Source organism: Eurosta solidaginis, chromosome 1 (assembly GCF_040869045.1).
Source record: "Eurosta solidaginis isolate ZX-2024a chromosome 1, ASM4086904v1, whole genome shotgun sequence".
Lineage (NCBI taxonomy): Eukaryota > Metazoa > Arthropoda > Insecta > Diptera > Tephritidae > Eurosta > Eurosta solidaginis.
In genome coordinates, this window is record NC_090319.1 from 317494100 (window position 1) to 317520527 (window position 26428).

General features: G+C 38.5%; 1 protein-coding gene and 1 long non-coding RNA gene across 2 annotated transcripts; both read right to left on the bottom strand.

The window, feature by feature from the left end:
* Positions 1–2415: 2415 nt before the first annotated feature.
* Positions 2416–2990, bottom strand: LOC137243974 (uncharacterized). Its single transcript, XR_010950703.1, has 3 exons — positions 2863–2990; positions 2603–2798; positions 2416–2526 (listed from the first exon to the last, which is right to left on the bottom strand). It is a non-coding gene; the product is annotated as an uncharacterized lncRNA (long non-coding RNA).
* Positions 2991–9371: 6381 nt separating this feature from the next.
* Positions 9372–16179, bottom strand: TAF1B (TATA box-binding protein-associated factor RNA polymerase I subunit B). Its single transcript, XM_067772369.1, has 5 exons — positions 15894–16179; positions 15639–15834; positions 12201–12825; positions 10351–11517; positions 9372–10287 (listed from the first exon to the last, which is right to left on the bottom strand). Exons 1-5 carry the CDS (start codon positions 16102–16104, stop codon positions 9673–9675), a joined length of 2814 nt encoding a protein of 937 aa, XP_067628470.1. The 5' UTR covers positions 16105–16179; the 3' UTR covers positions 9372–9672.
* Between the last annotated feature and the right edge of the window lie 10249 nt (positions 16180–26428).

Genomic DNA, 26428 nt, shown 5'->3' on the forward strand with positions numbered 1-26428 from the left:
TTCATTTGATACCCATATCGTACAAACAAAGTCTAGAGTCACGCCTGGTCCACCTTTATTGCGATACCTCGAAAATGCGTCCACCTATAGAACTAAGGCCCACTCCCTCTTAAAATACTCATTAACTCCTTTCGTTTGATACCCATATTGCACAAACGAATTCTAGAGTCACCCCTGGCCCACCTTTATGGCGATATCCCGAAACGGCGTCCACCTATAGAACTAAGGCCCACTCCCTTTTAAAATACTCATTAACACCTTTCGTTTGATGCCCATATTGTGCAAACAAATTCTAGCGTCACCCCTGGTCCACCTTTATGGCGATATCTCGAAACGGCGTCCACCTATGGAACTAAGGATTACTCCCTTTTAAAATGCTCATTAACACCTTTCATTTGATACCCATATCGTACAAACGCATTCTAGAGTCACCCCTGGTCCATCTTTACGGCGATATCTCGAAAAGGCGTCCATCTATAGAACTTAGGTCCACGCCCTTTTAAAATACTCATTAGTACCTTTCATTTGATACCCATATCGTACAAACGCATTCTAGAGTCAACCCTGATCCACCTTTATGGCTATATCCCTAAATGGCGTCCACCTATAGAACTATGGCCCACTCCCTCATAAAATACTCTTTAATGCCTTTCATTTGATACACATGTCATACAAACACATTCCAGAGTTTCCCTCGGTTCATTTTCCTACATGGTTATTTTCCCTTATGTTGTCACCATAGCTCTCAACTGAGTATGTAATGTTCGGTTACACCCGAACTTAACCTTCCTTACTTGTTTTAATTAAAAAAAAATTTATCATAACAATAATAATGATAAAATAATTATTGTTAGGCCTTAAGCTCGATTCAAACCCGCGACCTTTTTTATTTTCGTTCAACATTATTCATAAAAAACTGATGGAAATAGCGCAGGAATATATTTGCGAGTAGATGACTATTACTTTCTTACTTACTTTCAAAATAAAAACTAAATTTTCAGAAAAAAAAAAAAAAATAAAAAAATTGTCAGAAAAAACAAAAGAAAAATCTAGTGCCATAAGGGTGTCATTAAATACAAGGAACAAGATCACTTTCTACAAATTAAAATTTTTTATAAAAACATTTTTGTAATACACCTAGATTGCTAAAAAAGGCTAGGTACATTCCCAAAAATCAGAGTGCCGATATATTGCTGTTTAAACGTTTTTGTTTTTGTATTCAATAATCGAATGTACCTAAATTTAATTTTTTTCTTTTCACACTTATGCATTGTGAATGATAATAAAGTGTGATATCTTCTGCATAGACGTCAAAATTCCAAAGTGATTGGATCACCTGATTTGTAATTGACTATCGCTGTCTCATTCTGTATCTCTTTCTATCACCCGCTGAAGATGGGCGCCGCCATATTGAACACCTTGTCAAAACCAGGGATGCACCTTAACGTTAAGCTAATCGTTTATCAAAAAATTTCCACCGTTTCCGTTGAAACACTTCGAAATATTATCGATAAAGAAATTATCAAAATAAATTGTATCTCGTTTGTAACTGAAACGAAAAGCTTTCGTTAACGTTAAAAACGTTAACAAAAACGTGATACTTTATGTTTGAATTGTGCTGGCAATGCTATAGCAATGGTGAAGCCGTAAGGTGGCAACAACGAGCGCACATACACACATACTCTATGTAATTTGTTTGTGTAATTCGTTGGTGGTAATGTCAAAAATACTTTGAGAAATGTTCGTACTGTCAAAATTCATGAGAAAAGTTGCAATCAGGGCTCGAATTACATATTCCGTGATCGAAATGGCAATCGTACGAATAAAGATTACGTGACTGATCGTACGAATGGCAATATTGGTATTATGAGGTACGTTCAGTAACGTATCGTAATTTATGACAGGCAGTAATAGATTGAATGGTGATTTGTAATAGATACTTTGACAGTTAAATGTGATATTCTGATTGTAAATAAGAAAAATTATTTATTTACATTGTGGAATAAATTCCTAAGCAACTTTTAAAAGGAAAAAAGGGGAAAAGAATTGCTTACAAAGAAATTAACACAGGTAATTCTAGTGATGAGTGCACAATAAGACTGCCTAGAGTAAGAACGGAGTTCGCGAAGAAGACTTTAGAATATATAGGTTATAAAATGTACAATGAATTACCAAATGCGATAAAAGACTGTGAAAATATTAATAAGTTTAAAGCAAAATTATTTTTATACTGTAAGTCATTAAGCATGTAATGTATACAATTTATTTATATATATATATATATATATATTTTTTTTTTTACCTTGAACTAGGTCTTAAAGACCGTAAATAAATAAATTATTATTATTATTAATTAATAATAAATATAAAAAAGAGGTGGAAGAGAGTTCCTCCTCTTGCTTCAATGATATTTTCCTCCGCTGATGTTATCAATTTCTCCTCGTATGGTCCACCACCAGTCCGAGACTTTGAGCCCGGGTTAAAAGTTAGTTTTCGCTTCGCTTGGTATTTTTGGTCAGCATATACCTACAAATTATAAATATCACAGAATTACAAATTATCATACCAAAAGATGTGTGTTCCGATCGGTTGTTTGATTTACCTTTCTCCACATTTTTGCATCTTTCATAGGTGGGCCTACAGCGTTAAGTTTTTTAGATAGATCCTCCCACAATCGTTGAGATGTCGCCTTTCCTTGGGCACAATTTGGTATGATGTTTTTGGCCAGGTTGGGGTGCTGCTGCATAAATTCTCCCATCATCTCCTTTTGCTTATAATTAAGCTTATTTAGATGCGTCCTTTGGGGAAACAAACATTTTATATTATAAATACTTTTAACTAATTTTATATTTATTTACTTACATTATTAAACTCGAAATTTTCCTTTTAATGTTTGATAAAATTTTCCTTTTTAGTTGTGCTAATATCACTTTACTTTTTTAAAAACAAATTTAAAACGTAAGAACTATAAATTAATTCGTTTAATTTTCAAACTACAACCAATTTTTAATGCACTCGAACGTCTTTTTGCTATCGTATGAAATTTTTTGACGTTTACGATTTGTTGTGTACGTTCACTGAACACATAATACCGAATTTCGATTGCAGCTATTCGTTCACGTATCACGTAATACCAAATAAGTACTTTTAAGAGACGAGTGTTCAGTTCACGGAATACGTAATTCGGGCCCAGCTTGGCTAATGCTTTCACCTTTAATGACTCCGCCATCAATCAGCTTTGCCAGCATAGTTTGAAATTAATAATCAACATAAACGATTTGATTTCGTTTTGATATGGCAGAAAACGAAACGAAATCATTTCGTTAATTTGACGATCTTAACGTTAATAAACGAAACGAAATGACTTCGTTTCGTTTATTAACGTTGATTATCGTAACGAAATGATATCGTTTCGTTGGTTAAGCATGCCTGGTCAAAACGCTAAAAAGTAGCCATATTGAACATCCTATTAGGCAGTTGGCAGATAAGATAACACACTTAGTTATCATTCACAATGCACTTATGCTGCTACAATCACAAAAATTGTTTAGGCTGTCTTGTTTTGATTTCGAATTCAAAACACATTGCGAGCATTTTCTATTAGCAATATAGGAGTATTACATAATTCAATTGGAGGCTGAAATAAATTCCGTCCGATACAATACTCTTTTATTAATATTTGATTGGAAATGTTTGAAATTTTTAATCCATTACGCTTGGCGGTTTTTATGTCGTTCATTACGACCTTTCTGCGGCTGCACTACTGTGAGGTAATATTTCTAAGAAGCCCATTTATTCACTCAACATTTTAAACAAATTTCTTTATAGAAGACTCTTTTCAGTTCCCAATTTTATCCATCCTTTAAGAATGTCGTCGGAAAATATCTTTTCTATTTTTTCCTTATCATATCGCATTAATGATCGCCATTCGCTGTTAAGAATTTCCATGGAAGTCATGTGAAATGGAAAAGCTTTAAGTAAGGGAACAATCGTTGTCATTTGACTATATTGAATATGTTTTGCATCAAAATATTCGAAAAGGTGTAATTTTTCGTCTTCGAAATTGAATCGTTTCTTAATTTCCCTATAAAGGCAAATGTTGGTAGATTTTTGGGCTTTGGTGGTGGAAAATGAAAATGGGCTAAAAAGTTGGTAGATCTACCAATAAAGTGGTAAAGTCCGTACACTGGTGTCGGCTATTTATATTGAATGAGAAACATGTCCAAATGCTCGCACGTACTCATACGTCTATTCTTACACTATGCAACAAAACGCGTAAAATTGTATACATTAGACAGCCGGAGGTAGCGGTGCAGTTGGTAGTAGAACGATTCGAGTACAGAGTGAGTAGTATGGATAATTTTCCAAAAAAATACTCGATTCTCCGTATTCGTTTAATGAATCGATACTTTAACTCGAGACTTTCCCAAGTGAGGATAGTCTACAGGTTTAAGTTCAAAAAGCACAGTCTATTAATATAACTTGAGCAAAAACTGGGATATTTTCATCAAATCTGGCACAGGAATTTTTCTGAGCTCAAGATATCGCCGATGATTCGAAAAGCTGCAAAAACTGCCAACTCCAATTTTTATCGTAAATGTCTTTTTGATAATGATGGTAAAAAAAGATATGGGTTTATTGTCCAGAATTATTAAATATTTCTTAAAACCAGATCTGGACATCCCAACAAAATTATGAAACGCTGCTAACTCCGTAAAATATAAAAAATATTTAATACATTTGAAAATGTAAAATGTTGAGTGACTTTTATTAATTATTAATTATTTTATCTTTATCTTTAGATTTGTTTTTGTTTCTGTTTAATTTTTATTTGAGATGATTTTGTGTTTATTTAAGTTTATTTGATTTCCTTTATCTAATACTATTTTATTTTAGATTATTTTTAATTTATGTTTGTTTGTTTAATGGTGTGTTCATTTTATACTTATTATTTATTTATCTCATTTCTACACTAACAACAAATGAAATAAGCAAGATAACAAATACAAGCAGGATAGCCTAGTGGTTAAGGCAACTGCAGTTTCACCGTGTGATTCGCGGTTAGAATCTCGATGAATCCTTTGATGAAATTACGAAATTGCCTGATGATGATTACGTGGCGGTTTTCGAAATGGTACCATCGCATTATGCCAGTAAATGTTTCAATCTTTTCAGTTTCTCTCAGAAAACATAATAATTGAATATTCAATTATTATAAGCTGGTGTTAAGCTCATGAATTCTTAAATGATGATTATTTTTAGTTTAATTAGATTCAAAATTAGACTAACTTTTATTCCATTCAATTACTTTATTATACTCAGCGTGCCTTGCACACAGAGTATATTAATTTTGATTGGATAACGGTTGGTTGTAGCCATGTCCGTCCGTCTGTCCGTTAACACGATAAATTGATTAAATATTGGGATATCTTCACCAAATTTGGTACACGAGCTTATCTGGACCCAGAATACATTGGTATTGAAAATGAGCGAAATCGGACCACGCCCACTTTTTATATATATAACATTTTGGAAAACACAAAAAACCTGGTTATTTACTAAATATACACCTAGAATGTTGAAATTTGACGTGTGGACTGACATCGAGACTCTTGATAAAAATTAAAAAAAAAAAAATTTTTTTAAAGGGCGTGATAAAATCAATTTCACAAATATTATTAATCATAAATCAAAAAGCGTTAAACCTATCGTAACAAAATTCGGCAGAGAGGTTGCCTTTACTATTAGGAATGCTTCGAAGAAAAATTAACGAAATCGGTTAAGGACCACGCCCACTTTTATAAAAAAGATTTTTAAAGGGTCGTGGACGAATAAAATAAGCTATATCTTTTCAAAAAAGAGCTTTATATCAATGGTATTTCATTTTCCAAGTGGATTTATAACAATAAATAGGAAAAACTTAAAATTTAAAAAATGGGCGTGGCACCGCCCCTTTTTTGACTAAGCAATTTTTTATGTTTCGGGAGCCACAACTCGAAGAAAAATTAACGGATCATAATAAAATCTATCCTCTTTGGTTTTATCCACAATGCTCTCGACAAATTGCAAAACGACCCAAATATCACCATATGGTGAACTTGACAGGCCAACCTAATAAAACTGCGGCAATTTTTCTTCTCTTCTTTAAAATTACGTCAGATAGACGGTTTTGCAGTTGGTCGATAGATAGTTTTGCAAAGGCCTCGACTATATATTTTTTTATGATTCTCTTTGTTGGCCAGAAAATGTTTTTAAATTCAGAATTTTGGGTGGAAATAACGCCAGCGGGCTTTATTATTATTTTTCTTTAAGGAAAAAATTTCCACCTTCAAGCCCTTTGTTGCAACCGCAAAGACAGAATAAGCAAGATATAATACGTTTACTATCAACCCATGGTTGCATTCAAGTTAGATGGCAATTTGACCTCCATTAGACAAAGCGGAACTTAAAGATACGACGGTGTGTCAAACGAATTGTTGCCGCGATAGTCGGGTTTGTTTCTGAACTAAAACTGGAAAAGGACTTTCAACACTCGCTGAACCACCATCTACTTTTTTCCTTCTTCACCTCACAGTCAGGTCAAGTACACTGAAACTACTCTTTCGCACTCTTGAATAAAAAAGGAACCAGATGAACTCACCTCCGAAAAACTCGAAACTTAAAAAGCATAGCAGTTCATTTCCTCAATACGTCGGTCCAACGGTGTCACTGCTACTTTTTCCATTTATGTAGCACAGTGTACCACTTTGTGGGCTGTGCTCTATGATTAGCGCTCATACTGGTGGACCATACAACATCAACATCACCAGCTTACTATTGTCATATTCAAAACAACAAAAGAAAAACAAGCAAAACGCACAACTTCCCTTGGATTGGTTTTTCATTTGCTGCAAAAACGCTTTTGCTCATTATTCGTGTCGACTATCTTTTGTTCTCTTTTATTGTTTAGAAAAAGAACTGTTGCGCTTGCTACTCTTGTATGCTATTTTTAAATCTCTGCTTTAATTATTGGTTTTTATTATTTTTTAATACTTACGAATTTGTCATTAAGGCATACAATTTACATACATAGGTAGGTATGCATATGTATATGTATGTGGTTCATTAAACAAATGGTAAACAAATGACAGCCATAATAACGCCAAAGAAGCGAGACGTAAATTTGTTACGTTAGCAGATACAAAAGAAGCCAATAGTTTAGTGGTACATAGTTTGTTTTATATAAACAATTGTTAACAATATAAATAATTGAACTGCGCCTACCACACCGACGATCCTGGATTTAAATCAAAACCCCCACCACAGAACAGTATTCGTTGCGCTAGACCTATGAAAAGCTTTTGATACGGTCAACCATGGCACGTTACTGCAAGGCCTGGAAGGGTCTACCCTTCCCCCATGTCTTAAAAGGTGGACCGCAAATTATCTGGGTAGTCGGTAGGCATCGGTGCAATTTAGAAACGAAACATCAAAACCTAGAATTAAACAAGGGGTGTCACAGGATGGTGTGGTACCCCCACTTTTGTTTAACTTCTACATATCAAAGCTACCTTCGCCACCAGAAGGAGTTACTATCGTTTCCTACGCCGATGACTGCACAATAATGACCACAGGCCCAGGTCCACAGATCGATGAGCTTTGCAACCGAATAAACGGCTACCTCCCTGATCTCTCCAGTTTTTTCGCTTCGCGAAACCTGGCATTATCACCGACTAAATCCTCCGCGACCTTATTTACAACATGGACGTCCCAAATGTCGACCATTTTGAACATCCACGTCGATGGCACTACGCTGCCGACTGTCCTACACCCCAAAATCTTTGGTGAGACGTTTGATCAGGATCTACATTTTGGTGAGCATGCAGCCGCAATTGTACCGAAAATCCAGAGCCTCAAATCTCTTGCTGGCAGTAATTGGGGAAAAGACAAAGAAACGCGCATTACCACTTACAAAGCAATTGGCCAGCCGATTGCATGCTACGCGTCCCCTATATGGTCGCCAAGCCTAAAGACTACTCACTGGAAGAAACTGCAGGCCTGCCAAAATACTGCTCTCAGAACCACCACGGGCAGTCTTCCTATAACTCCAGAACACCATCTACATAATGAGGCGAGAATACTCCCCATCAGGGAGAGAAATGAGATGCTAACCAAACAGTTCCTGTTGAATACCCAGTAACCTGGGCATTCCAACAGACATCTGATTGATGAGCCAACACCGCCCAGGGGCTTAAGGAGTCATCTCCGCAAGCATTATGAGGAAATAAGGCAACTGAGAACTCAGCCGTATGAAGCAAAAAGCAACAGGCAGGTCTTCAGTGAACTCCACAAACAGGCGTCGGACCTTTATACCAGGAATTGCCCGGTGAATCCAGTACTCAAAGAACAGTACCCAAAACTTGCGGAGGAGGAACGCATACTCCCCACGGAAACGCGAGTCTCTCCATCTCAACTTCGTTCTGGAAACTGTAATAGGCTAAACTCTTACCTATCCAGAATCAACCCGACATACAAAATGTATGCCCCGCTTGCAATGTGTCCCCACATGACACCAACCATCTCTTCAATTGTAATGTGGAACCAACGTCTCTAACACCCCTCACATTATGGTCCTCCCCTGTTGAAACAGTAAGTTTCCCTGGACTCCCGTTAGAGGATACCCCAGCGGGTTAGGGGATCAGAATATACCCGCGGTAGGTATGCCTGTCGTAAGAGGCGACTAAAATACCAGATTCAAGGGGCTGTGTAGCGCAACCTTTCAGGTTGCCAGCGCAATATATAGCTTCTCCAAACCCAATTGTCAACCTCACCTATCCGCGGCGAATCCTGTTTCACTAACAGACGAGGCTCCTCATGGAACTTGGGGGTAGGGAGGGAGGGAATGGCCTGAAGGTTTAATGTGGCCACATAAATCGTTCCCGAGATGGTCGGGCTAGCACCTTAATGGTGCTATGGTACCGGAGCGTACCGGATTTGTATCCGGCAAAGGACCATCACATCGATAACACTCCCCAAAGCCTTCGGGGAGCAACTTTATCGCTACAACAACAACAACAGGATACTGATGACAATTTGTGATCGGTCGCACCTATTGGATGGGGCGAAGCACTGCTACAACAACAACAACAATGGTCCTGGGTTCACGCCTCTCGGTAGTTTTTGGCAAGCGCTCCAAGTGTATTTCTGCCATGAAAAGCTTCTCAGAGAAAACTCGTCTGCCTTGCAGATGCCGTTCGGAGTCGGCATAAAACATGTAGATCCAGTCCCGCCAATTTGTAGGAAAAATTAAGAAGGAGCACGACGTAAATTGGAAGAGAAAGAAGCTTGACCTAAAATCTCTTCCGAGCTTGTTGCGTCTTACATTTTTAATTGAACTCTTTGTTTATTTATATCAGTTTAACAAGCGTATTTGCATATTGTATATATACATTTTTTTGTATTATTATTATTTCTGGTAAATAACTGGCCAAGTTGAACGGTTTTTATGTTCATAAAGAAATGTGAGAATAAAATATTTAATAGTTATTGAGTTCTGTTAGTTATGAGATGTGCATGTACATTGTATATATGTATGTAAATGTTGTTATATGGGAAATGCATGCAGAAGTGCACTTCTAAAAATACATATGTATGTAACATACATATGACACTTCCATTATCTTATTAGTCTAATTACCACAGTTCTCTGTACGAATTGACTAACATATTTATATCCTTAATAGGATTATTATATTTAAATCTAATATAGTTATCAAAATCTTCCAAATCTTCAATACCATAAGCAAACATTAGTTCTAAAGTTAAGAGCTCTTCATAAATTATACACCAATCAATATTAATAGTTTGCGCACACGTTTCAAGCAACCAAAAGAATGTGCGTGGTAATTTGCTAGATAATATCTTTTTTTGCCAACCGGACAAATTATGTGATATGCCCAAAAGGGACCAGCAATCCATAGTTGTTGTAAGTAATGTACATTTGCGTTCTTCCATATTTATTAAATTATTGCTGTGCAATTCGCTTGTACTCGCTTCAGTGCTTTGAACATCATCCTCATCATCGCTAAGATCATCAAAAAGTCGTATGTAGTTTAGACCTCTACGTGGCTGTAAAGTAATAGGTTCCTCACATTGCTTAATTGGTTCCATGTCACATTCACTGAAAACATTAATTGAATGCATTGATAGTACATCAATATGATCGTTAACTTCAATGGTTTTATCAGGTGGCGCTGGTGGAAGATTTTCATCATCGTCATCATCAGCAGCTGCTACGTTACAAGGTATCTAAAAATTTTTAAATGAAATTAGTAAAAGTTTTTATTCCTAATACAAAATATAAATACTTACTTGGTTGCTATTGCTGTTTACTTCTTTGTTGTGTAGATCAAAATATGTAGAGCCTGTTCCTCCCAACGCTTTTTGTCGCTTCAAAGCATCTGCTTCCAACTTTTTAACATAACCTTCTGTATAACAATCCAATTTTGTTTTAAATTCTAACTCTTCAATAATTTCGTTATCGTTGAGCGAACTCAACCATTCCTGCTCGCTTATATTGAAATCTGCTTTTTTCATGCCTCCATCTCTTTCCCTAGTCTCCTCCATTGGACGAAATATGCCCACTTGATTACGTTGACTTGTACATTCAATACGACGTACATGCAAATCCCATTTATGCTGCTTGAAATATTCTTTCAATTCTTTAGCATGCACATAGGGCGCCAAAGTGCGTTGCATATGATCGACACGCATGAAATCTGGTATTTTGAATGTAGCATTCGAACCGACATTAGAGCAATGCAATAGTATACGTTTGAAATAGGAGTGTGCTGGTGTGAAGCTTGGTGGAAAAATTATAGTTTCAGCGCGTTTTTTTTCCACACCATCAACTTCTCTACTATTTAAATCATCTAAAAATTGCTGAAATATACTATGTATTGTGGATACTTTTGATTTATTTTCAACATTTGTAACATTTGCGGTAATATCTGCCGATTGTTCTATTTTTTTACGCTGTTCTTCTTCCATTTCTTCTAAAACTTGTGCTGTACTTTGATATTGTCGGAATTGATGACAAAAATTTGAATTATAATGTGATACAATAACTTTGCGCATTTCTACATATTCTACCCAATCTTCCCAGACAAACAGCATGGATGGTCTCGTGAGATTTCCACTTATGTTACGTCCCTTCTCGGAGAGTTGACGTATACACTGATTGGTTTTGCTGGCCGATTGCGAAATTAATTTTTCAGTATGACCATCGAGTCCAAAGAGGAGTTTTAATACAAATATTATATAGGCCATGGTACGTGCTTCATATGCAGGGTAAGTGTACTTGAAACGTGTGCGCATTTTTGGTGGTAGTAAATTGATAAGACGTTCTACGTATGTGGTAACATCTGATGGTAGATTTAACTCGGTCACATAACGTTCGCAGAGTTTGACTATATTGGGCCGATGGTATTCGCGTATGTTTATAAATTTAGCTAAACAACCAATATGATCGCGGAGAACCTGTAATGAAGATTTGGTAATAATATTTGTATTAATTTTGTGGGGATTTCTATATCAAATGGACCAATGGTGAGCCAAGCAATAGGTGCTTCCCAAGGCAGCCAGTTATATGTACCTGAGCGACTCGGGATTTTACCCGACCAGGGCCGTCATTTGAGGGTGACCCCATTTTATTCACTGCTACAACAACAATGAGAATACTTTATCGATGGGAGTAATTGATTGCAGACAGTTTTTGTTGTAGCGATAAGGACACTCCCCGAAATCGTTGGAGAGTGTTGTCGATGTTGATGGTCCTTTACCGGATGCAGATCCGGTACTAGCCCGACCATCTTGGGGAGAATTCAGTATGACATGAAATCTTCAAGGTCATATCGCCCTCCCACCCCACAGATACATGAGGAACTTGCAGACAGTCACTAAAGACAGTGGCCACGGTTTGTACTATGTTCATTGCGAATGTTATACATGCGCGCGTAAGTACCGTAAAACAGACGTAAAGGCTCCTTCTGGTAAACAACGATCAAGATAATGAAATTTCTGTAGAGGTTGAAGAATGAGTATCTTAAGCCGCACAGGTATCCGGATCGTTCCGGTGCCTAGACGCAGCTGTCGTTGAAGCGAATATAAAATTTTTGCTAGACGCCATTGGTCGATTTGAGTTAAAAATATTCCCACCTTACCTTATCGCTATATTTAGTTGGATAAATGTAAAATTGTATTTGTTGCAGCAATTTATTGCAATGTGGTGCTATATTTTCCGGAAAGTATTGTTGTACATTATTCACACTCAAATGTTCCTCATCAATGAATCTTATTAAATCGCATAACTGAATATCATCGCCAATTAAATTTAAAGCTAAACCTAATATCGCGTATACTTGTCGCATATTCATTGTAAACAATGCATGATCCATACGATTTATCGATCTGGCGAGTGGCCTAACACGATGACATGATAAATTACAATCAGCATCTAATGCGTGCTTATCAATATGTTTCACAGGCATGACCTTCTTAAGATGTTTTCTTGCACGTCCAGAAAATTGTAATTTAATCGCGCGACTAGTAGTGCCAGTACTTGAGCTATTTAGTGAAGAACGTGATGTTGGTGATGCTTCTGTTGAAGTCATGGAAGAATGTAAACTGCTGTAGATCGATTCATCTAGTTTACGACGATTTCTGCGAATTTCACGTGCACTCACTGTATCACCACTTGTTATGGAGGCTGCAGAATTTTCAGTTGTGCGCCGTTTTCGTTTTTGGCTGCGTCGTTTTGCAGCATGATTATACAAGGCAGATGCATCACTAAATTAAAATTTATTGAAAACAAAACATTTTTACAAATTTGAATTCATATTCTACTGCTTAATTAGTAGATACATTTCAAAAAAGTGCTAAGTCCTTAAGTGATATTTTTTTGTATTGCTGGCCAAACCAATAGTATAAAAGCAAAAGTAATTTGTCAAAATGATGCTGAGGATTTAGTCTTCGCTTTGTTTTCAAAGTTGACTGAGTCCTACTACCATTATTTGTAGATCAAACCAGCTTCAGTCCTTTCAAGCAATTTCGATTGCGCTCTATGTTGTTGTTGTTGTTGTAGCAATGCTCGCCCCACCTAATAGCCGCGACCGATCACAAATTGTCATCAATATCCTCTAACGGGAGTCCAAGGAAACTTGCCGTTTCAACAGGGGTGGACCATAAGGAAAGTGGTGTTAGAGGCGTTGGTTCCACATTACAATTAAAGAGATGGTTGGTGTCATGTGGGGACACATTGCAAGCGGGGCATACATTTTGTATGTCGGGGTTGATTCTGGATAGGTAAGAGTTTAACCTGTTACAGTATCCAGAACGAAGTTGAGCAAGAGTGACACGCGTTTCCCTGGGGAGTATGCGTTCCTCTTCCGCGAGATCTGGATATTTTTCTTCAAGTACTGGATTCACCGGGCAATTCTCGACATAAAGGTCCGACGCCTGTCTATGGAGTTCACCAAGGACCTGCTTGTGTTTTTTCGCTTCATACGGCTGGGTTCTCAGGTGCCGTATTTCCTCAAAATGCTTACGGAGATGACTCCTTAGGCCGCTAGGCGGTGCTGGTTCGTCAATCAGATTTCTGTTGGGATGCCCAGGTTTCTGGGTATTCAACAGAAACTGTTTGGTCAGCATCTCATTTCTCTCCATGATGGGGAGTATTCTCGCCTCATTATGCAGATGGTGTTCTGGGGACATAAGAAGACAGCCCGTGGCGATTCTGAGAGCAGTATTTTGGCAGGCCTGTAGTTTCTTCCAGTGGGTAGTTTTTAGGCTTGGCGACCATATGGGTGACGCGTAGCACGTAATCGGCTAGCTAATTGCTTTGTATGTGGTCATGAGCGTTTCTTTATCTTTTCCCCAGGTACTGCCAGCAAGGGATTTCAGGATTTTATTACGGCTCTGAATTCTCGGAACAATTGCGGTTGCGTGCGCACCAAAATGTAGATCCTGATCAACCGTCACACCCAAGATTTTGGGGTGTAGGACAGTCGGTAGCGTAGTGCCATCGACGTGGATGTTCAATATGGTCGACATTTGGGGCGTCCATGTTGTAAATAAGGTCGCGGAAGATTTAGTCGGTGACAATGCCATGTTTCGCGAGGCGAAAAAACTGGAGAGATCAGGGAGATAGCCGTTTATTTTATTGCATAGCTCATCGATCTCTGGGCCTGGGCCTGTGGCCATTATTGTGCAGTCATCGGCGTAGGAAACGATTGGGACTCCTTCCGGTGGTGAAGGTAGCTTAGATATGTAGAAATTAAACAAAAGTGGGGATAGGACACCACCCTGTGGCACCACTTGTTTAATTCTCCTTGGTTTTGATGTTTCGTCTCTGAATTGCACCGATGCCTGCCGACCACCCAGATAATTTGCGGTCCACCTTTTAAGACATGGGGGAAGGGTAGACCCTTCCAGGTCTTGCAGTAACGAGCCATGGTTGACCGTATCAAAGGCTTTTGATAGGTCTAGCGCTACGAGTACTGTTCTATGGTGAGGGTATTGATTCAAACCGCAATTTATCTGGGTGCCAATGACATTTAGCGCGGAGGTAGTGCTATGGAGTTTTCTGAAGCCATGCTGATGAGGGGCTAATGCTGTGCTTGGAAATAAGGGAGCAAAATGGCTTCAAGCGTCTTTGCCACTGGCGATAGGAGAGATATCGGACGATATGACTCACCTACGTTAGCTGGTTTCCCAGGCTTTAGTAGCGGGACCACCTTGGCCATTTTCCATTTCTCGGGTATGACAAAGGTGGAAAGAGACAGGTTGAAGACATGCCCTTAATATTTGAAACCCACTTTCCCTAGGTTTTTAAGCATCGGCATGGCTAAGCCGTCTGGGCCCACTGCTTTGGATGGTTTAGCGCGACCAATGGCGTCCTCAACCTCTCTAGCGGTGATGGTGATTGGTGACGCGCTGAATTTGTGTTTATGTGCGTGTCTATTGGCTCTCCGTCTATCTTTGTCGACCGTAGGATGCATTATATATTGCCGACAGAAAGCGCTCGCGCATTTTTTCGCATCCGACAGCACCTTATCGCCAAAGGCGATGGATACTTTGCCTTTGTGCTTAGTCGGATTCGATAGGGACTTTACGGTGAACCAAAGTTTACCTACACCGGTAGAGAGGTTACAATCTCTTAGGTGCTCTTCCCATTTAGCCCGATTGCGCTCTATTACTGCATTTCGCTAACAAAAACAAAAACGGTGGTATTACATCTCCTAGTTGAAAAGGTTGGCCGCATCCCTTAAATGTGGCGTTGCAAGTATAAAATTACAGAAGGGTTTAATGAATCAGCAGGCGAATTTTTCGTAATTTCTAAAGTGGAAAATCAACTAGTGCATTTTTGACAGCAAATTCATGAAACTAGCAAAGTCCTATGGTTTCCATATGAAATCTTTTCAAAAGATCCAAGTCCAGTGTATGAACTGTTTTATTGTAAAAATGGTGTAACTTTTTATCTTATCTTTGTAGCAGCTAGTGGACAGAAAGAAAAAAAAATAACTCGAATTCCACAAAACTGCTTATGATGGACTTAGGCGACGTTAATATGTATCGACTCAATTGATGTAGATCAGACTAACCTTTGCAAGAAGCGTAAGCCCAGCTTCGGCAATTCCACTCGCTTTTTGCTAAAGAATGCCACTTCAGAGCGCCGTAAATAAGCCGCCCATAACTGAAGTGTCATTAATTTCAACTCTTCTTTGGCGCCATAGGAGAGCAGATCGTTAACCAGTCCACGGAGTATGTAATTATAACATTCCCAAGAGGTGAGATTTGCTGTGGAAATGACATTTGTGTCATTAATACATTTCTCATACAATTTGTGGGGAACTTACGCTTTTCATTTTTTACTTTTATTTTTTGCTTTTTCAAATTTCTGCTGCCCGTAAATTCCTCGCCAAGTTCCACTTCTACGTCGCGCACTTGCTCTTGCTTTGTGCCACATTCTTGACAGTAATAAAAGCCTTCACGTAGCGCAAATTGACGCTCTCCGCATACGGTACATATAATATTTGTATTTGTTATAAATTCATTACCGTCTTCCATTATAAAGAGTTTTTTATTTAAATTTGGGCAATTTATTTACAATTTAAGCACATTTATTCTTCTTCTTCCTACAGTGTGCAGTCACAATATCAAATGTGGTTACTATCAGCGTTACCGCGAGCTTCGAAAATAAGGTATCAATTTCCACGCAAAAAATGTATCAAACCATCAATGGCAAACATTTTTAATATTTTTTTCTTTAAACATAAATAAAACTAGATATTTTAAAAAATCCATATTTATTTTAGTAACATCTATTGCCTCACAAAACCTCTGATTATTTGCACAAATTTACACATTCGGATTTATCGGCAATTTTTTTATGCATAGGCACATAGTAAAAAAAAATATATATATGAAAATTGCATTTTTTCAAAAAATAATTCATGAAATAAGGGTTTTAATTTTTTGACAAAAATTGAAAACTTAAAAAACTAGAATTAAAAAATTTTCTTACTCGTATTCATTTTTAATTTGCTTCGCAACCATCACAACTTCAGCCGTTTCTACATTATATTTATTTAAAATTTTTTTTTTATCAAATTGAATTGTGAAAGAATACTTTCAGCCGGTGCTCAGCTATGCGGTAAACTCAATGGCGCATACTGATAGTCGAAATAAAATAGGTTTTAAATTTAGTTGCAGTTTTTTGACATGATTTGATTTTCTATGAGCTATCTGTCAAAAAAGCAAGAACTAAATTTACGGCGTTATTATGTATATCGCAAAGCGACGCAAGGAGTCACTTTCACCCTAGTGAAACCAAATTCGTATCATATAAGAGCATTCATTCACTTCAGTGACTCTCGGTGAATATCGGTGACTGCAGGTGATTGTCTTACGTTTTTTCTTATTATATAGCGACGCAAAGTGTCACGACCACTCATTTTTGCTGTCAAAACATTCACTTGCTTCTGGGTCGCGTTTGCTTCATTCACTTCGCTTTTTTATGGTCGTTTTTTTTATCATTTTTGAGTAAAAACTGAAGAATCTTAACATTTCATGAGAAAAATTATTCAAATATTCCATAGACAGCCCATAAAGGTTATATGCAGAGCTTCGTTCAATGTGGACGCACATTTCGTAAAATTTTACAGGAATAAAAAAAACCTATAAAATTATAGCCAGGGAACCAAACTGGTATTTCTTTTGTAATAAAAGTCCTTCAGAAAAATTCATTGGTGGTATGGCCTAGAAGGTTCAATGTGGTCATATTAAATCATTCCCGAGATGGTCGCACTGTTTCTGTTGAATACCCAGAAACCTGCGCATTCCAAAGGACATCTGATTGATGAGGCTCCACCGCCCAGGGGCTTAAGGGGTAATCTCCGTAAACGTTATGAGGAAATACGGCACATGAGAACACATCCGTATGAAGAAAAAAAGCACAAACAGATCTTCAGTGATATCCACAAATACGCGTGAGACCTCTAAGCCAGGAATTGCCCGACAAATCCGGTACTCAAAGAAAAATTCCCAGAACTAGCAGAGGAGGAACTCACTTTCCCTAGGGAAATGCGCGTCACTCTAGCTAAACTTCGATCTGGGTACTGTAACAGGTTAAACTACCTATCCAGAATCAACCTCGACATACAACTAGAAAGAACATTGAAGGAATTTTAAAATAAAATTCGAACACAAAATATTGAAAAAAAATTTAGAAATTTGGTAATACTCTAGAACAGGGGTCGACTACTAATATGCGTCAAAAAATATCGTGAGAGGTGTCAAACGAAAATAAAAATATTAACTCATTCAAAATTTATTAACGAAAAACCGAAAAATTACCCCGGGTCGCTCCAAACCAGGGGGTGGCATCCATAATATTTTTGCGCAGAACACCTTTCTGCGTTGGCGGTCTTCGACCGCGCTTATAAAAATTACTCTGACCGATCCACCAATTGGATGGGATCAAAATTAAATGCGTGCAAAATCCCTTTTTACACAAAATTTTTTTCAGTGCACAACATTACAACAACCACATAAAATGCCAACTTCAACTGCAAATATCTACGGACAGAGATACAATTTTTAATTTCCGTCTTCGGATTATTGTTATCGAGGTCAATACGCGTCTTTTGACACCTCTCTCAATATTTTTGGACGCGTATTAATTTCAGCTTTTATATTATGAGAAAGAACAGGTCAACATTACTAACAGTGTAGCGTTAACAACTGCAACGAGGCTGTGTCTAGGGAAGCTTGAGCGCAGCCCATACGGCCATAGTGGTATGAACTTCAAGGCGCATGTTACCAAAATTGCAGCTGTAGTGCAAGGCTGCATCAAAATCCTCAAATCGATTGCCGGCAGTACTTGGGAAAAAGATAAAGAAACATACAAAATTCATCCGCAATTGAAAAGTAAAGAAGCAACTGCTTTTAAAAACATTAACAATCAATCAATATTGCAATTTACACTGTTTTCTTTTTTTGCAATTGTCAGGTGTTTCGCTGCAATATTGCCAGCTCGTTGAAACGAAGTTATTCCGAAAAAATTGCACTGCAAAATCTTCCGAAATAACAAAAGTAATAGGGGGACTCATGATAGCATATAAACTTATAAGGTGTAAAATTATATCCATTTACACACGCGGTTATATGAACGCACCTAGTAATACTCTTGATAAACTTGATTGTTTTTCAGCTGTATTATTTCCAAAAAAAATTTTTTTATTGTTATACAAATTAAAAAATACCAAGATTAAGTGAAAAATCAAAACTAAAACGCCTTTACTTGCTGATGTTGGATATTTTTGATGAAAATGCCGTCTGTAATGTCTGCAAGGTTGCATTCCTTTGAGTTTACCGCGTTTACACAATGAAATGTGCGCGTAAATTTATACAAATTGTGTAAATGATTTTTCATACAAAATTTGACAGCTCGTGATAAATTTATACGTTTACACACTTTATAAGGCATTTATACGGTTACATGAGTCCCCCTAATAAGTGACTATACTGGCTACGTATTGGGTTTGACAGTCTCAGTGAATACGTAGTGACTACATAAGAGGACAAACGCGAATGCGTAAGAAGTTATAAAATACGAATTATGGGTGAATTTGAATGTGAGTGAATGCGACGCAAACATTCACGGTGACATACATAATACGGGCCTATGGGTGAATGTGAATGCGAGTGAATGCGACGCAAACATTCACGGTGACATACATAATACGGGCCTTAAAACTTTTTTATTTAGACTATGACTATGCGCTAATAATTTCGATGCGAATTCCAAAATGTCTTTATGCAATGGACATTTTTCTGCATTTTTATATTACCTACATTGCCCCAAAATTTTTTATATATTGAACATACTTTTCCTGCAGTATACACAAAATGCATCACCATTTTGTTCATCCATTCCTTCCAATTTGCAAATTAAATGAATGTATTTATGCATGGATGTGTATATTTCACAATTACCTTTCTTTTTCAATGTTTTTTGTTTCTTTCCCTGTGGAATCCACCTTATTTTCAGTTTTACTGGTATTTTTTGCTGTTTGTTCTAATTATCCCTATGCAAATTTAAAATTAATTTAGAGAAGTAAGCAAAATGTATCAACATAGGGCATTTCGTAATAAAAAGTATCTATGTATCAAATCACTAAATTTAGAAAAAAATGTATCAAGACTGATACAATTCTAGCAAAACTGCAACGCTGGTCACTAATATTTTCCAGTTCTTGGGTGCGTAGCGCGAATGTTGCAAATAGGCAGAATGAGAGCAACATGTGTCAGGAGGAGGTCAGCAGTAAAGATCCCTGCTAGACAGAGCTGACGGAAACTCTAACACATTAACAGAATTTTTAACATCACTAACACACTCGCATAAATTTTTACTTTTATTCCTATGGAAAACCATGGTATGTACACTTATACGAAATGTTTACACCAGGATTGTCATGTCGCTTCTAACAACCTGATAGAAACTTTGGTTTACGCTGTGATGTAAATTTCCATCAGCCTTATCTGTCAATTGATGCTACAAATGACTGATAGCTGTCTAGCAGTGATTGTTTAGAAACATTTCTCAAATAAAATAATTAAAAAATTTTTTTAAGTTAAACGGTTTTATTGAAAACAATACTTACAGGAAGTAATAATAATACTAACAGCTAGAATATAATTAGGTAGCTCCTAGGTACTAGTCATCACACTCCTCATCAATCTAGAGCGTTGATCAGACAATTAAATAAAAGCGTTGGGAGCGTGAAATTTCTAAAAATGTGAGGCGTAGCATAACCTGATTAAGGTTCAGTTGGTCTTATATATGAGCGTTGAGCGTCCAACGCTTTTATTTAATTGTCTGATCAACGCCCTAGATTTTCAAGTTCTTAGTCTTTATTTAATGGCCTATTATTTCTCATTCTATTTAGTTCATTTAGTGACACATTATTACAAGGACTCTTTCCTGACAATTTGTTACAATCTAAGTCCTCAATACATAATCGATCCTAAGACTTTACTCGATTCTGCGCCACGTATGCTTGTCACTCCTCGAACTCCAAAATATTTTGATGTCACTTCTACCGGACTGTATGTAATATTTGTTCCAAATATGAGCCACATCGGACATCATAGGTCGCTTTCTAATCATGTAGGTATTATGTGTTCCAAATATGAACCAAATCGGACCACAAATACGATTTTTTTTGAAATATTTCTATCCATGCGCCACCTATCGGAGTTTTTTTCTTATTATTGCATTGTCATCGGGTTCTGAACTATATTCGAAGTTTCAAGCTTGTAGCTTATGGGGAAGTTACTTAAATTTCAATTACAAAATTTGTGCCGGCCTGACAAGTCAAGATAAATAAAACCTTAAAAAAAAACACGGCAAAAGTCTAGAACAGGGGTCGATTGCTAATACGCGTCCAAAAATATCGAGAGAGGTGTCAGAAGACGCGACAACAATAATTCGAAGGCGGAAAAAAAATTGTATCTCTTTTAGAAGATATTTGCAGTCGATAAGTGCTTACAGGAGTCCCTGTCTTCGTAGACCTACCTCCGGTGTAAAACACAGATCAATGTCCATTGATCTTCGGCCCAACAAGTTGGTACCAATCGGTGAGCTGGGGTGTTCAAGTCAACCAGCCTTGGTTTGGCCGAGGAGGACTATCCATCCTCCCCCTCCATTTTCGGGTAATGGCACCCGGTTGCACGGCAACTCCACCGCGAGTTCCGTGCTTGCCTCAGTTCCCTCTTTCATTGATTTTGATATCTCGATATCTGATTAACAAGTTAATCAGATTGAGATATTGTGTTTTGTCGCAATTTAGGAATGTGACCAACCTTTTGTGTCCTGCAGTGTTACAACAATGTATAATACATTGTTAACGACAGAGCTGATTTTGCTCAGACATTGCTTGAGGGCGGCACCTCCCCCCAACGCTATGCACCACATGTTATGATCAAAAACGCCCGTTCGCCGTGAACCAACTACCGATGTAATCTATCAGCGCAAGTGTCTTTCCTTAATGAATAGCTACTTAAATGTTCCATAGAGTGAGAGTGTCATATAATTCCTTGTGAATAAAACTATCTGATATTCGGTATTGTCAGACAGTGATACTCACAAGTACTTACGACACAAACACTCACAAGGTACATCTTCACTTGCGCAACAAGACACATCTCGCTAGTCACAAGTACTTGTGCGTTTAAGATGATGTTGCAACAGAACCCAGCTAAACGTTCTATTCAGTTTTATGCAACTTTGTTCTGCATTATTTGCTACTTTATATATGCCCACATATTCATCGTTATTTGCTACTGTGGTATACAACTTCTAATAACTCGCTTCGTTGTATAATCTTCCTCATTATCTTCAATTACGCTTCCATTTTATTCCACAATTTAGGGCTGTGGACAACCTTTTCAACCATAGACCTGTGTTGGGGGGCTTTCCCGCCCCAGCAATATCTTTGCAACAGCAGCTTGCCACACTGCAGTGATCTGACATCATTAAATCTGCCACATTTTTGGATGTGGCCATCCATTCCGCGAACGCCTCCTATTCGCTTACGCAGTCTAAAGCAGCCTCAAACATCTCAAAAGACGAGATGAGCACCGGCCCACTCGTACAATTATCGATTGTTTTTCGGCTGACGATAGACATGTGTTTCTTCACCATCTTTTGTCACCATTTTTCTTCGGTTGCCACAATTATGGGATGTGACCAACTCTTTCATCTGGCCCTCAGGGTCAGTTTCTCAATGAAATTGGGATTGCTGTGGCAAGCATGAGACCGAATTCCCTTGGGCTTCTTTCCCCAAGGCCCAAGGGAAAACAAGTCTACTCAGAGCGTGTGTCATAAGTGAACTCTATTTGAAACCACAACCCCCGCGATGCTCCCACAAGGGGGCAATCCCAGGACAGGAGGTGAGACCTGAGTACAAAGCATCGTTCGATGCCGTGCATCAGATCACACTGGCTTCTCCTGCTCCCGCGGTAGCAGTTTTCATAAGGACCATGCGTAGGGTCCCACAGGGTGATACCCGCGTCCACCCTGCTACCTTTCGAGTAAAACACCTTACTCATGTATTGGGTACCCATGGTATTATGGTCGCCTTTTACGACCGGTATACCTACCATGGGTATATTCTTTCCCCTAGCCCACAGGGGTAGAAGATATTTGCAGTTGGAGTTGACAAAGCATTTAATTTTGATGCCAGCCCATTGGTGGCTGGCCAGGATCATTTTTTATAAGCGCGGCCGAAGGCCGCCAACGCAGAAAGGTGTTCTGCGGAAAAATACTATGGATCCCACCCCCGGTTTCATTAATATCTTCTGATTGATATACAATTTTTATTTTCCGCTTTGGATTATTGTTGTCTAGCTCAATACGCGTATTTTAACACCTCTCTCGATTTTTGGACGCGTATTAGCAGCCGAATACTGTTCTAGACAATTTACAAAAAAAAAAAAATTCTTTAGTGTAGCCAAAAGAGCAAATATTTATGCTCTTTGGTTTAATCACAATATAGGGTATGATAACCTTTTAATTCAGGCCATACATGATTCAGGTCCAGACGGTTCGCGATGCTGAGGTTGAAACATCGTAGCCTTGTAAGTATAGCATACATTTCAGAGGTTATACATCGCGAACTATAGGTATACCATGCCCTCTTTTCCGCAAAATACCTTTGCAAGCCGCAATGGTAGCGCGGAGTCTTCTTACAAGATTGGTGTTTAAGCTGGAAAAGGTCGCGAAAAGCGAAACGGCAGGAACGAGTAGAGGGATCTGTTATAATTTATAAGGCGAAGAGAGCCTTATAAAAATTTTCTGTGCGGGACTCGAATGGTCCAGCGAAATAGGCCGACTGGAGAAAGTCCCAGCCAGGCGAGATTTAGTCAGTTACTAATAAAGAGCGAGAACGCGGAATGGTCACAAAGTAGTAAAAAAGCCTCTTGAGTCGCTTCGCGAAACACATTTCCCATCGGAAGATGATGTAGAAAAGCCATCAGACAGCACATATCCAAAGTAAAACAAGTAAGGAAGGCTAAGTTCGGGTGTAACCGAACATTACATTCTCAGCTGAGAGCTATGGAGACAAAATAAGGGAAAATCACCATGTAGGAAAATGAACCCAGGGTAACCCTGGAATGTGTTTGTATGACATGGGCATCAAATAGAAGGTATTAAAGAGTATTTTAAGAGGGAGTGGGCCATAGTTCTATAGGTGGACACCATTTAGGGATATCGCCATAAAGGTGGACCAGGGGTAACTCTAGAATTTGTTTGTACGATATGGGTATCAAATGAAAGGTGTTAATGAGTATTTTAAACGGGAGTGGGCCTTAGTTCTATAGGTGGACGCCTTTTCGAGATATCTCCATAAATGTGGAGCAGGGGTGACTCTTTAATTTGTTTGGTGGATATGGGTATCAAACGAAAGGTGTTAATGAGTATTTTAAAAGGGAGTGGGCCTTAGTTCTATAGGTGGACGCCTTTTCGAGATATCTCCATAAAGGTGGACCAGGGCTGACTCTAGAATTTGTTTGTACGATATGGGTATCAAATGAAAGGTGTTAATGAGTATTTTAAAAGAGCGTGGGCCTTAGTTCTATAGGTGGACGCCTTTTCGAGATATCGCCATAAAGGTGGACCAGGGGTGACTCTAGAATTTTCTTGTACGATATGGGTATCAAATGAAAGGTGTTAATGAGTATTTTAAAAAGGCGTGGGGCTTAGTTATATAGGTGGACGCCTTTTCGATATATCGCCATAAAAGTGGACCAGGGGTGACTCTAGAATGGGTTTGTACGATATGGGTATCAAATTAAAGGTATTAACGAGGCTTTTAAAAGGGAGTGGTGGTAGTTGTGTATGTGAACGCGTTTTCCAGATATCGACCAAAATGTGGACCAGGGTGACCCAGAACATCATCTGTTGGATACCGCTAATTTATTTATATATATAATACCACGAACAGTATTCCTGCCAAGATTTCAAGGGTTTTTTATTTCGCCCTGCAGAACTTTTTCATTTCATTCTACTTAATATGGTAGGTGTCACACTTATTTTACAAAGTTTTTTTCTAAAGTTATATTTTGCGTCAATAAACCAATCCAAATACCATTTTTCATCCCTTTTTTCGTATTTGGTATAGAATTATGGCATTTTTTTCGTTTTTGGTAATTTTCGATATCGAAAAAGTGGGCGTGGTCATAGTCGGATTTCGGCCATTTTTTACACCAATACAAAGTGAGTTCAGATAAGTACGTGAACTGAGTTTAGTATCGATATATCGATTTTTGCTCAAGTTATCGTTTTAACGTCCGCGCGGAAGGACGGACGGTCGACTGTGTATAAAAACTGGGCGTGGCTTCAACCGATTTCGCCTTTTTTCACAGAAAACAGTTATCGTTCTAGAATCTGATCCCCTACCAAATTTCACAAGGATTGGTAAATTTTTGTTCGACTTATGGCATTAAAAGTATCCTAGACAAATTAAATGAAAAGGGCAGAGCCACGCCCATTTTGAAATTTTCTTTTATTTTTGTATTTTGTTGTACCATATCATCCCTGGAGTTGAATGTTGACATAATTTACTTATATACTGTAAAGATATTAAATTTTTTGTTAAAAATTGACTTAAAATTTTTTTTTAAGTGGGCGTGGTCGTTCTCCGATTTTGCTAATCTTTATTAAGCATACATATAGGAGGATGGAGCCGTGTGTAGAAATCCACGCAAGTGGGGAAAGTTTCTGACCGCCATTCACATGGGAATGTCCAGAGCGATTCTTTTGCGTGCGGTTCAAGTAGCTCACTACTGCCGGTCGCCTGCGGCCAAGTATCTTCTGGGTAGCCGCTAAACATCCGTTTAGCGGTGAGCTAATGTGAGAAGGCGACAACCTGGCTAGGCCACTCTGACATAATCGGTTTAAGGGCTAGCCGGGGGAGATCTCATCGGCAGCGTCTGTACACCTCTAGGTGCGGCAGCAAGCGGGCGTCTGTCTTGAAGCAAGCGGCTCGCTGGGCTTGGGACCCGCCACGTAAAACCATACTACAATGAAATATAACAACAAGCCTCGGATAAATACACTCTCTATTGATGACGACCATGGCAAACATTTGAAGGACAATGAATTGAGGGCATGCACCTGGAACGTCCGCTCCCTGAATGGGATTGATGCAGATGCCCGGCTGGTTGAAGTCCTCGTCAAAGCAAAATCTGACATCACCGCCATCCAAGAAATGCGTTGAACGAAGCAAGGAAGAAAGAAGATCAAAAATTGTGACATCTATTGGAGTGGCCATACAAATAAGCAGATTCGGCGTCGGATTCGTGGTGGGAGACCGACTTTGTCGCCAAGTGCTGGCGTTCACGCTTGTGGACGAGCGTCTCGCCGCTATCCGAATAAAAGCAAAATTTTTTAATATATCATTCATCTGCATCCATGCGTCGACAGAGGAGAAAGACGATGAGGTGAAAGACACTTTTTATGAACAATTAGAACGCACATACGAGCGCTGCCCCCGTCATGATATAAAAGTCGTGCTTGGCGACTTTAACATCAGGGTGGGCAAAGAAGGTGTTTTTGGCCCTACCGTCGGAAAGTTCAGCCTACACAATACTTCTCCTAACGGACTGAGGCTGATTGACTTTGCCGGTGCTCGAAACATGGTCATATCCAGCACGAGGTTCATGCATAAAAAGATACAACAAGCTACATGGGTTCTCCTGGTCGAAATACTCGCAATCATATCGATCACGTTGTGATAGACGGACGGCATGCCTCCAGTGTTTTAGATGTGCGCACGATCCGAGGACCTAACATCGACTCGGACTATTATCTCGTTGCAGCCAAAAT